The sequence below is a fragment of the Myxocyprinus asiaticus genome, chromosome 18 (assembly GCF_019703515.2).
Source record: "Myxocyprinus asiaticus isolate MX2 ecotype Aquarium Trade chromosome 18, UBuf_Myxa_2, whole genome shotgun sequence".
NCBI lineage: Eukaryota > Metazoa > Chordata > Actinopteri > Cypriniformes > Catostomidae > Myxocyprinus > Myxocyprinus asiaticus.
Window position 1 is genome coordinate 26606944 of NC_059361.1, and position 10631 is coordinate 26617574.

Here is a 10631-nt window from a genome sequence, read left to right on the forward strand (position 1 = left end):
GGGAACTTTGAGATTACTAGAATTACAGATGTGCTGGATATTGAGTATATTTGCCAGGCCAGTGTGAACAAACCTATAATTCAGATTTGTACATTTCTTCCTTTTTACATTTCAAAATGCAGATGACGTCCATTTTCAGGGAAATATTAGATCAGTTTTTAAAGGGATAGTTCCTCCAAATATAAATGATATTATAATTTACTCAGCCTCATGTTCCAAACCGTATTACTTTCTTCCATTGAACACAAAAAGAGATGTTAGGCAGAATTTTAGTCTCAGTCACCATTCACTTCCATTTGTATGGGGGAAAAGGTGCAATGAAAGTGACTGGTGACATCTGTGTTCCATGGATGAAAAAGAGTCATACTGTTTTGTGTGAACTATCCCTTTAAAATCTAATAAATTGAGGTGTTATAATCAATTGCTACAGACACATACTGATCAAGTGTTTATATTCAGGTCCGCTTGCCCCCCAACACCAGTGATGATGTTGATGAGGACCCCACAGGTAACAAAGCATTGTGGGACAGAGGCTTGCTTAACGGAGCATCACAAAAGGTAGATGCATCTGCTGATCTCTTTACTCAATACCTTGTGTCTAACAGACTCCAGAAATTGCTCAAAAGAGCCTCTGCATTGAGCTGTCCATGACGGCTTGTTTCTTGGTCAGTGTTTTTTGTCTGTCTGGTTGGTGTTGTGGTTGCTTTTCCCCACACACACCCAGACCTGCACCCCAAAATATATTTGGCTAGACTCCACACACTGGTTCTGAAATCTAAGCAACAAATCTTGTCCCATAGCCAAAGATCATTATGTGCAAATAAGGAGCATAAAAAAATTCAGGTTGACACAAGGGAAAGTCCCTATTTGCCCACCAGTGACTTGCACCTAGCTTTGATGGACAGGCCAAAAGCATGTGTAAGCCAGACAGAGGTGGACTGGGTGGGTTGTTGTGAATGTATTACTGTGAATCTTCTCATTGTTGCATGTCTGTGGGGGCTGCATTGTCATTTGTCAGATGTGGGTATATGTAAGTAAATTAATTGGAAAGCTGATTTTTTTTTCGATGATCAAATTCTTTCTCGTATTAATATCTCCAGCTTAATATGCATATAGTATGGCTATAATAAGTAAGCCATTTGTAGATAGATTTCAAGTAGTTATATTATCATCATTATTAGCCTTTCACCAATATATCGGTATCGGCGTATATGTTTACCGATATGCGCAGATATGAACTTTTTTCAGAACATATACTGCAGAAAACAATGCTTTAGAATTGGTGTCATTACATAGTTTATCCAGCAGGGTGTGCTCCGACTCCACTGTTTACAGAGATGACTCTGAGCTGACGGTGTCTCTGCAGACAGGGCGGAGTTCAGCGGTGCGGAGTTGAGCACACTCTTCTCTGTAAATTGCTAACTAGTTTGTGAAATACATACTGGAAAGTTAATGAACAATGACCATGTCATTTTATATAACTAATATAACGTTAACCCTGTCCCTGACAACCATATCACATCTGTTTATGTTAGCCAGCTATAGTTTGTCAGTGCAGTCAGTAATAGGGATGTGCGCTACAACTAATTTGACTGTCGTTTAAACTGAAGTTTTGTAACCGATTAGTCTAAAGAGAAACCAACCTTCAGAAAACAGTTAAAAAAAAAAATGTTTTTATGTGACCCATTTAAAATACTTAATCTATTCCAAATCCGATGCTAACTTCTACTGAAAAGGGGCATTTATCTGCGACGTGCTCGCCTTGATTTATGATCATTGTACATTAAATATAGACCACGACACGCATTAACTGAATCAACATTAGCGAATATTTAATAGACATATTTATTGAAAACAATTGAATGAATAGTGCAGGATCAATGGAACAACCCTAAAAGCCTGTTCAAAATGGAAATCACCAAGTAAAAGTTACTTAACATATTAAAACAGTCAGGACATTGTTGAAAATAATTAACAGGTAGACTAAGCCAAATCTATGGGAGAGAAAAGAATGCGCTGAAAAGTTGCGCGTATTTCACGACGTGCAGTCGTGTATTAGCCCTTGATCTAAAATGACAGCTGTTCGGTATAGAACGTTAACCAATAACAGATATAAAAAAAAAAAAAATGTCACTAGAGGATAGAAAAAATAGGCCTGTGATGTAGCCTGCATTAAACTTATTGTATTCTAAACATGACGTGCACACAGAATCAAAGATAGTTTAACACGTTAAGTAGTCGGCACCTCGTTGAAAATAGCCTTCTTAATCAGCAGATTAAAAAAATTGCATACCTAGTCTAAAACAGTTATTTTCTAGGCTACTTAAAAGCATACATTTTTTGATGAGTAAAATTAACCCGTCGACATGGTCTGGTGAAAGACGGGACTTGACTCGGCCATCCTGCGCTTGAAAAAGCCTGCTCAGCAGAAAAATATCATCCAAGCATGCACAGATGTAAAGAAGACTCAAATGTGAAAACATCCATAGGGACTTTCAAACATTTGGAAAGCCGATTCCCGCACCACTGATGTGATTTCATAACTACTATGCTGAGTTTGCTTGTCTAGCGAGAGGATATTTTCCTGCGCGTGCCGCGGGTGAGAGAGGGAAGAAGCACGCGCAGCCTGAGGTGAAATTAAACTCTGTATCTGTTCCAGATATTCTCTTTTATATATATATATATATATATATATATATATATATATATATATATATATATATATATATATATATATATATATATACATATATACATATATATATATAATATTTGTATTATTAATTCTATTTAAAATATGTAACATTAATATGACCGTAATTTAAGTGCAGCCTCTATAAAAATATAAAGCCAAATGTAAATGTGTAAAAATTATTATCAGTTTAATGGGGGGAAATATTAACCGACTAGTAATTCCAGTGTCGACTAGCAGCATCAGAACCGTTTAGTCGACTAGTCTCGCACATCCCTAGTCAGTAATGTAGCAGATTGAATGATATCATCAACATCAGAGCATCTTTTTGCAGCTCAACAGACAACGGTGCGGTGGTGGATTGTGTCTGAGTTTTGATTTCACGCTACGTTGTTACCTAGTTGGTGAGACGCATTGCTGGTCCATCTTTTACTCTCCATGACAAAGAGCTCATCGCTAACTAGCTAACCACGTAGCTACTTTCATTGCTTTTCAGCTTAGTGGAAACTAATGTGTAAACGTATTCACCAAAATGTTTTGTTCAGGATTCACAGTTTGGTGGCCCCTTCAACCGAACAGTTCCAGTCGTTGCATTTATAAAATGTAATATTTATAAGTCTGGTTTTCCAGATATTAAAATAGAACCATAATAAAAGTAGATTTAATAAATAGTATATTTGCCCTGTGTAAATAATAATATATAGGAACTGTATCTAAAAGGAATAAGGGGTGATAAATAAATACTAATACAACAGGCTGGAAAAATAGACTTTTATTCATTTTAATATCCTATATATATTTTGAATGTGTTGAAACTTGACACCGGGCGACACACCCAGAAAACTGCACCGTTAGATCGGTTTCATACTGAAGAGCCGCTTAAAAGTACGTGTTTTTTTTTTTTTCACTCATAAATGTAAACGAGTGTAAATGCCAACACCATCATATATGTCAAAAGGACTGAAGCCTGTCAACCAAAACATGAGCTCATTGATATCATTAAATGAGCCTGCTTTTTTTTTTTTTTTTATTCCATTCGTTACTCCTGGTCGGAGGCTTCCGTAAATATTTAGGTTATACGTAGGGTTACGTCCTACATAAATGTAATGGTGCAACGCTCAAATATTTAGTAGGGCATAAATTTTGACTTTGTGCCCATTTACGCCACAACTAGGCTAAGTTGTAACGTACATATAGCTGGTGCAACCGGCCCCTGATGTTTTAGCTATTTATTTTATTTTTATTTATTCTATATTTTAATGGTCAGCAATTGAGTGATAAAAAACATACAGTACTGATGTTTATTAAGCTATTGTATTTTTATTTATTCTTTATTTTCTCAGTGTTCATTTCTAGAATTTGTTGACAATGTATAATAATAATGTCAAATATTCTTTGATTAAAAATATTTAAAAAAGCAGCCTTCTGAGTACCTTTGCATAGTCATATCGGTGCAAAATCCACATAGAAAAGGTCTGCACTTATATCGGTAATCTGTGAATTTTCCCCCTCTAAAATCGGTATCCTTTCAAAAATCCCATATCTCTCTGGCTCTAATTTAAAGTTTAAATACTGTGGCGCTATGTAAAATTCCTCTGAGCGGCCTGTCCAACCTGACACAGCAACATTGGCTCAATTAGTGGTGTGAGTTTGGGTGGTACTGTATTTTTACTAGGGATGCACCGATATTTCGGATGGTAAAAATTTTGGCCATAAATTGCATAAAATGCTGTTTTCGGCCTAAAGTGGGGGGGAGTTTACATACACTTTGTTAGTATTTGGTAGCATTGCCTTTAAATTGTTTAACTTGGGTCAAAAATTTTGGATAGCCATTTTGGGTAGCCTTCCACTTGCTGGAATTTTGGCCCGTTCCTCCAGACAGAACTGGTGTAACTGCATCAGGTTTGTAGGCCTCCTTGCTTGCATATGCTTTTTCAGTTCTGCCCAAAAATTTTCTATTGGATTGAGTTCAGGGATTTGTGATGGCCACTCCAATACCTTGACTTTGTTGTCCTTAAGCCATTTTGCCACAACTTTGGAGGTACGCTTGGAGTCATCACCCATTTGCGACAGAGCTTTAACTTACTGGCTGATGTCTTGATATTGCTTCAATATATCCACATAATTTTCCTTCATGATGCCATTTATTTTGTGAAGTGCACTAGTCCCTCCTGCAGCAAAGCACCCCCACAACATGCTGCTGCCACCCCCATGCTTCACAGTTGGGATGGTGTTCTTCGGCTTGCATGCCTCACCCTTTTTCCTCCAAACATAACAATAGTCATTATGACCAAACAGTTCAATTTTTGTTTCATTAGACCAAAGGACATTTCCCCAAAACTGAGATCTTTGTCTCCATGTGATCTTGCAAACTGTAGTCTGGCTTTTTTATGGCGGTTTTGGAGCAGTGGCTTCTTCCTTGCTGAGCAGCCTTTCAGTTTATCTCGATATAGGACTTGTTTTACTGTGGATATAGATAATGATCTACCTGTTTCCTCCAGCATCTTCACAAGTTCCTTTGCTGTTGTTCTGGTATTGATTTGCACTTTTCGCACCAAACTACGTTCATCTCTTGGAGACAGTCTCCTTCCTGAGTGGTATGATGGCTGCTTGGTCCCATGGTGTTTTTACTTGCATACTATTGTTTGTACAGATGACACGCTCCAAGTCTGCCTTGGTCACCAGTGGTTTAGCAGCTAATTCCCTCTCCAGTGACTCCAGATAATCGATCCATTTCTCAACATCCACCACTCTTGTAACCTTCTCAGTGAATGTAGTCTCCATGGCAGTGATCAATCGACGTATTGCAGCAAGATCCTCCATGTCAGCAACGACCTTCGTCAGCATTGCCGACACAAGCCGGATCAGTCTGATTCTTAAAAAGGACAAAGATCCAAGCGAGTGTAAGAGTTATCGTCCAGTTTCCCTGATCCAGCTAGACGTAAAAATATTGTCAAAAATTTTGGCTAACCGATTAAGTAAAGTTATGACATCTCTTATACATATACATCAGGTGGGGTTTATTCAAGGCCGCAGCTCTTCTGATAACATTAGGCGTTTCATCAATATTATGTGGTCAGTGGCGAATGATCATACTCTGGTCGCTGCCATCTCACTTGACGCAGAAAAGGCGTTTGATATGGTAGAATGAAATGATCTTTTTAAGATTTTGGAAATGTACGGGTTCGGGAATACTTTTATTGGATGGATTAAGTTACGTTATAGACACCCGGTAGCGGCGGTACAAACAAATGGATTAATTTCAGATTATTTTACTCTGGATCTTTTCCCATTATTGTTCTGTCTTGCCCTGGAACCATTAGCAGCTGCGATGAGAAAGGAAGATGATTTTCCAGGGGTGGTTGCGGGAGGTGTGGTGCATAAGCTTTTGCTTTATGCAGATTATTTTTTATTATTCATCTCCAACCCTACTAGATCTATGCCTTGCCTCCACAGAATTATTAATTCCTTTTCCTAGTTCTCGGGATACAGAGTCAATTGGTCTAAATCTGAAGCTTTGGCTCTGACAGCGTACTGGCCAGCGCCGGCTTTTCAGCCGGGCATCTTCCAGAGGCCCAAACTGGGCATTAAGTATTTGGGCATTTTATTCCCAGCAAATTTGTGTGATTTAGTTAGTTAGTTAATTTTGACCCCTTACTAAAAATATTCATTAAATCCATTTCACATTCCAGGTCCAGATACAATAAGAAAAAAAAGATCTGCCAATAGAACTGTCTTCATTTTTGATGAACATTTTAACTTGAATTGCTGTTAATTCTGCTGCTGCCTTGTAGAGTAGTTAAAGATTTTCTGTTTACTCCACTTTATGATATGTGAAGTTATAGAAAAAGTGGTTTTGGTGCATCCTTAATACCATTTAGAATGTAATTATTCTGAACAAAGTCTAATTAAAAATTAAAAATGTGTTTGTTTTTTCAGCCCAGTGTGCCCAATTTTCTGTTTTGTCCAAAAATGTTTGTTTTGGTCCATCACTAGTTTGTACAACCAATGAAGGCAGGCCGGGAGTAGTGACTATTTTTTTAAATTACACTTGCTGACCCTAGTGGTGTGGAAATTACACTCTTCAGCTTTAAAAAAAAATGTTTTTGTGATTTGTGTTTTTGTTGCCTAAACATTTGAACTACTCATGTCCAGTTTATAATTTTTGTTCTCTTTCGATTGCAGGCCGAGGTGATAATTAACTATCACATAGGAGAGACTGTGTTGTCCCTCCAGAAAACCACCCTCATCCCTGGTGGATCAGAGTCCCTGGTGTACACCACACTATCAGGAGGCATTGGTATCCTGGTGCCGTTCACTTCTCATGAGGTACAGTTTCTTGAAGCACAAATAACCAGTAACATAAGAGTGCAAATGTGCAATGGTCCTCTTTCATAAGTCTTAAACCACGGAAGCAGAAGAGGTGAGGTTCTTTGGGCACTTGACTTCAACCAGGCAGTGTAGGGACTGTAACATTTATGGCGCAATTTCAGTTATCAAGCCAAACCTTTATGCCGTTGACCAAAAGGTTTGGCATAATTATTTTAATATACAGGTGCATCTCAATAAATTAGAATGTCGTGGAAAAGTTCATTTATTTCAGTAATTCCACTCAAATTGTGAAACTCGTGTATTAAATAAATTCAATGCACACAGACTGAAGTAGTTTAAGTCTTTGGTTCTTTTAATTGTGATGACTTTGGCTCACATTTAACAAAAACCCACCAATTCACTATCTCAAAAAATTAGAATATGGTGACATGCCAATCAGCTAATCAACTCAAAACACCTGCAAAGATTTCCTGAGCCTTCAAAATGGTCTCTCAGTTTGGTTCACTAGGCTACACAATCATGGGGAAGACTGCTGATCTGACAGTTGTCCAGAAGACAATCATTGACACCCTTCACAAGGAGGGTAAGCCACAAACATTCATTGCCAAAGAAGCTGGCTGTTCACAGAGTGCTGTATCCAAGCATGTTAACAAAGTTGAGTGGAAGGAAAAAGTGTGGAAGAAAAAGATGCACAACCAACCGAGAGAACCGCAGCCTTATGAGGATTGTCAAGCAAAATCGATTCAAGAATTTGGGTGAACTTCACAAGGAATGGACTGAGGCTGGGGTCAAGGCATCAAGAGCCACCACACACAGACGTGTCAAGGAATTTGGCTACAGTTGTCGTATTCCTCTTGTTAAGCCACTCCTGAACCACAGACAATGTCAGAGGCGTCTTACCTGGGCTAAGGAGAAGAAGAACTGGACTGTTGCCCAGTGGTCCAAAGTCCTCTTTTCAGATGAGAGCAAGTTTTGTATTTCATTTGGAAACCAAGGTCCTAGAGTCTGGAGGAAGGGTGGAGAAGCTCATAGCCCAAGTTGCTTGAAGTCCAGTGTTAAGTTTTCACAGTCTGTGATGATTTGGGGTGCAATGTCATCTGCTGGTGTTGGTCCATTGTGTTTTTTGAAAACCAAAGTCACTGCACCCGTTTACCAAGAAATTTTGGAGCACTTCATGCTTCCTTCTGCTGACCAGCTTTTTAAAGATGCTGATTTCATTTTCCAGCAGGATTTGGCACCTGCCCACACTGCCAAAAGCACCAAAAGTTGGTTAGATGACCATGGTGTTGGTGTGCTTGACTGGCCAGCAAACTCACCTGACCTGAACCCCACAGAGAATCTATCGGGTATTGTCAAGAGGAAAATGAGAAACAAGAGACCAAAAAATGCAGATGAGCTGAAGGCCACTGTCAAAGAAACCTGGGCTTCCATACCACCTCGGCAGTGCCACAAATTGATCACCTCCATGCCACGCCGAACTGAGGCAGTAATTAAAGCAAAAGGAGCCCCTACCAAGTATTGAGTACATATATAGTAAATTCACTAAAAATGTTTTTTTTTTTATTGGTCTTATGATGTATTCTAATTTTTTGAGAAAGTGAATTGGTGGGTTTTTGTTAAATGTGAGCCAAAATCATCACAATTAAAAGAACCAAAGACTTAAACTATTTCAGTCTGTGTGCACTGAATTTATTTAATACACGAGTTTCACAATTTGAGTTGAATTACTGAAATAAATGAACTTTTCCACGACATTCTAATTTATTGAGATGCACCTGTATTTTTCATTATTTTTTCACCTTTGGGTGGTTGAGGTTGTACCTTGTTGTTAACTTGATTTGAGCAGTTTTAAAGGTTAATTTCTCTGTCTCATCTGTCCTCAGGATCATGACTTCTTCCAGCACTTAGAGATGCACATGCGCTCTGAGTTTCCCCCTCTATGCGGCCGAGATCACCTCAGCTTCCGTTCCTACTATTTCCCTGTGAAGGTCAGAGCTAACATACAAAACACAATGCTTTACAGAGCTTTAACGGAATAAAATAGTCATGGCTTATTGCGAATAGCGCATTTGTACAATGGCATCGGTAACCAAAAACTACTGCTTTCTCCTTTCTCCTGATTCTCCTCATCTACGCTGCTAGGTGTCAGTGTAAGTCCATGATGACCATATTGGTCAGTGCAACATAAACAAGAAAATTGCTGAGTGCACCTTTATGATTAACAGGAGTTTTATCTATTCTTGTGTAATATCTTATAAGAAAAGATACAGTGACCAATAAAGCATCACTTCTCAGAGACCTACTGAATTCTTACTGAATTTGCATTTATGTATCCATTTATGTCTCCAGAATGTGATCGATGGAGACCTGTGTGAACAGTTTAACTCCATGGACCCCCATAAACAGAAGAGTGTGGCTGAGGAGTTGGATCGCACACCTCCAGAGGTGTCTAAGAAACTGGAAGACATCCGAACACGCTATGCCTTCTAATGTCCTCATGTCGAGCAGGCAAACTATGAGAAATCCCACTGTTTTCCCAGGCTTCCCATTGCTGTGGCCCCAAAACTTTCCTACCACAAGTATAGGGGCAAGCTGGGAGCTGTCACGGTCACTGACCCAGTCCTGCTTGACTACCAAAAACACAAACTGCTATTGGTACTGTACTCGGTACAAAGAAACTCAGTTTTACCTTTTAGTTTACTCTGAGCAGTTACATCTGGACACAAATATTTCCAGAGGAATGATTTTCATGCAGAATACTACATCAGATCACCCATTACACAAGTATGGCACAAGCAAAATAGGCATAACCTCGAAAATGTCTATTACTATTTTTTTTTAGTTACTGCAGTGCAATTAAATCCACATTTTATTGAATGAATCGTATTCTGGGTAAAACATTCCAGTTATTCATGTCTTGAGTATTTAAATTGTGTTTCTTTGAGAGTTAGAAAATGCTGATCCCACACTTGTAAAAAAAAACATTGTAAAATAGCTTTTGTTTTTTTATTGTTTTTTTTCAAGGGAAATGGCAAATCTGTTTTAACTTGCTGTTTTTGTATTATGTTGGAGCCCTAATCACCTAAAAGTGGAAAAAAGCAGAAATATTGCAGTTTCATGAGGTGTGTGAAAATTTTGTAAATAAAACTTTTTACTTTGACCTGTATTTCCGTGTTTGTCAGAAGACTTGCTGTTTGTCTTACTTTAACTGAACACACAGGCAAAGCAGGATTACTCTTAACTCCTGTGTTTTCCTTAAGGGCTGTTGGCTATATGTGTTTTTTTTTTTTTTTGTTGTAATAATGGTCTTTGTGTACTTGTGTACATGTACTTTTCTCATGATTATGAGTCACACTTGTTTGTAATGCATTAAAATTGTTACACTTTAGTAATCCCTTGATGCAAAGAAACAAACAAAAAAAAGTATTATGCAGTATTACTCTCAAATGTGAACATTGGCTTTATTTCATCCAATTTACTAAATGTTAAGCAGAAAGTGGTTGGGTCATATTTAAGGTAGACACACATTTGTATTTGTATACACATGATCCCATTTGAACTGATGTTTAAGAGATGTTTTTTTTTTTTTTTTTCATTCTAATGAGAG

At 38.1% G+C, this 10631-nt stretch overlaps 1 protein-coding gene across 2 annotated transcripts in view; it reads left to right on the forward strand.

The window, feature by feature from the left end:
• Positions 1–10184, forward strand: part of LOC127456504 (splicing factor 3B subunit 3) — a 41898-nt gene extending 31714 nt beyond the window's left edge. For both annotated transcript variants that reach the window (XM_051725030.1, XM_051725029.1), the window contains exons 24-27: positions 460–558; positions 6878–7021; positions 8908–9012; positions 9374–10184. In XM_051725030.1, coding sequence (XP_051580990.1) covers positions 460–558; positions 6878–7021; positions 8908–9012; positions 9374–9514 — 489 coding nt within the window. In that variant the 3' untranslated portion in view covers positions 9515–10184. The remainder of the gene's footprint in view (positions 1–459; positions 559–6877; positions 7022–8907; positions 9013–9373) is intronic.
• Positions 10185–10631: the final 447 nt, after the last annotated feature.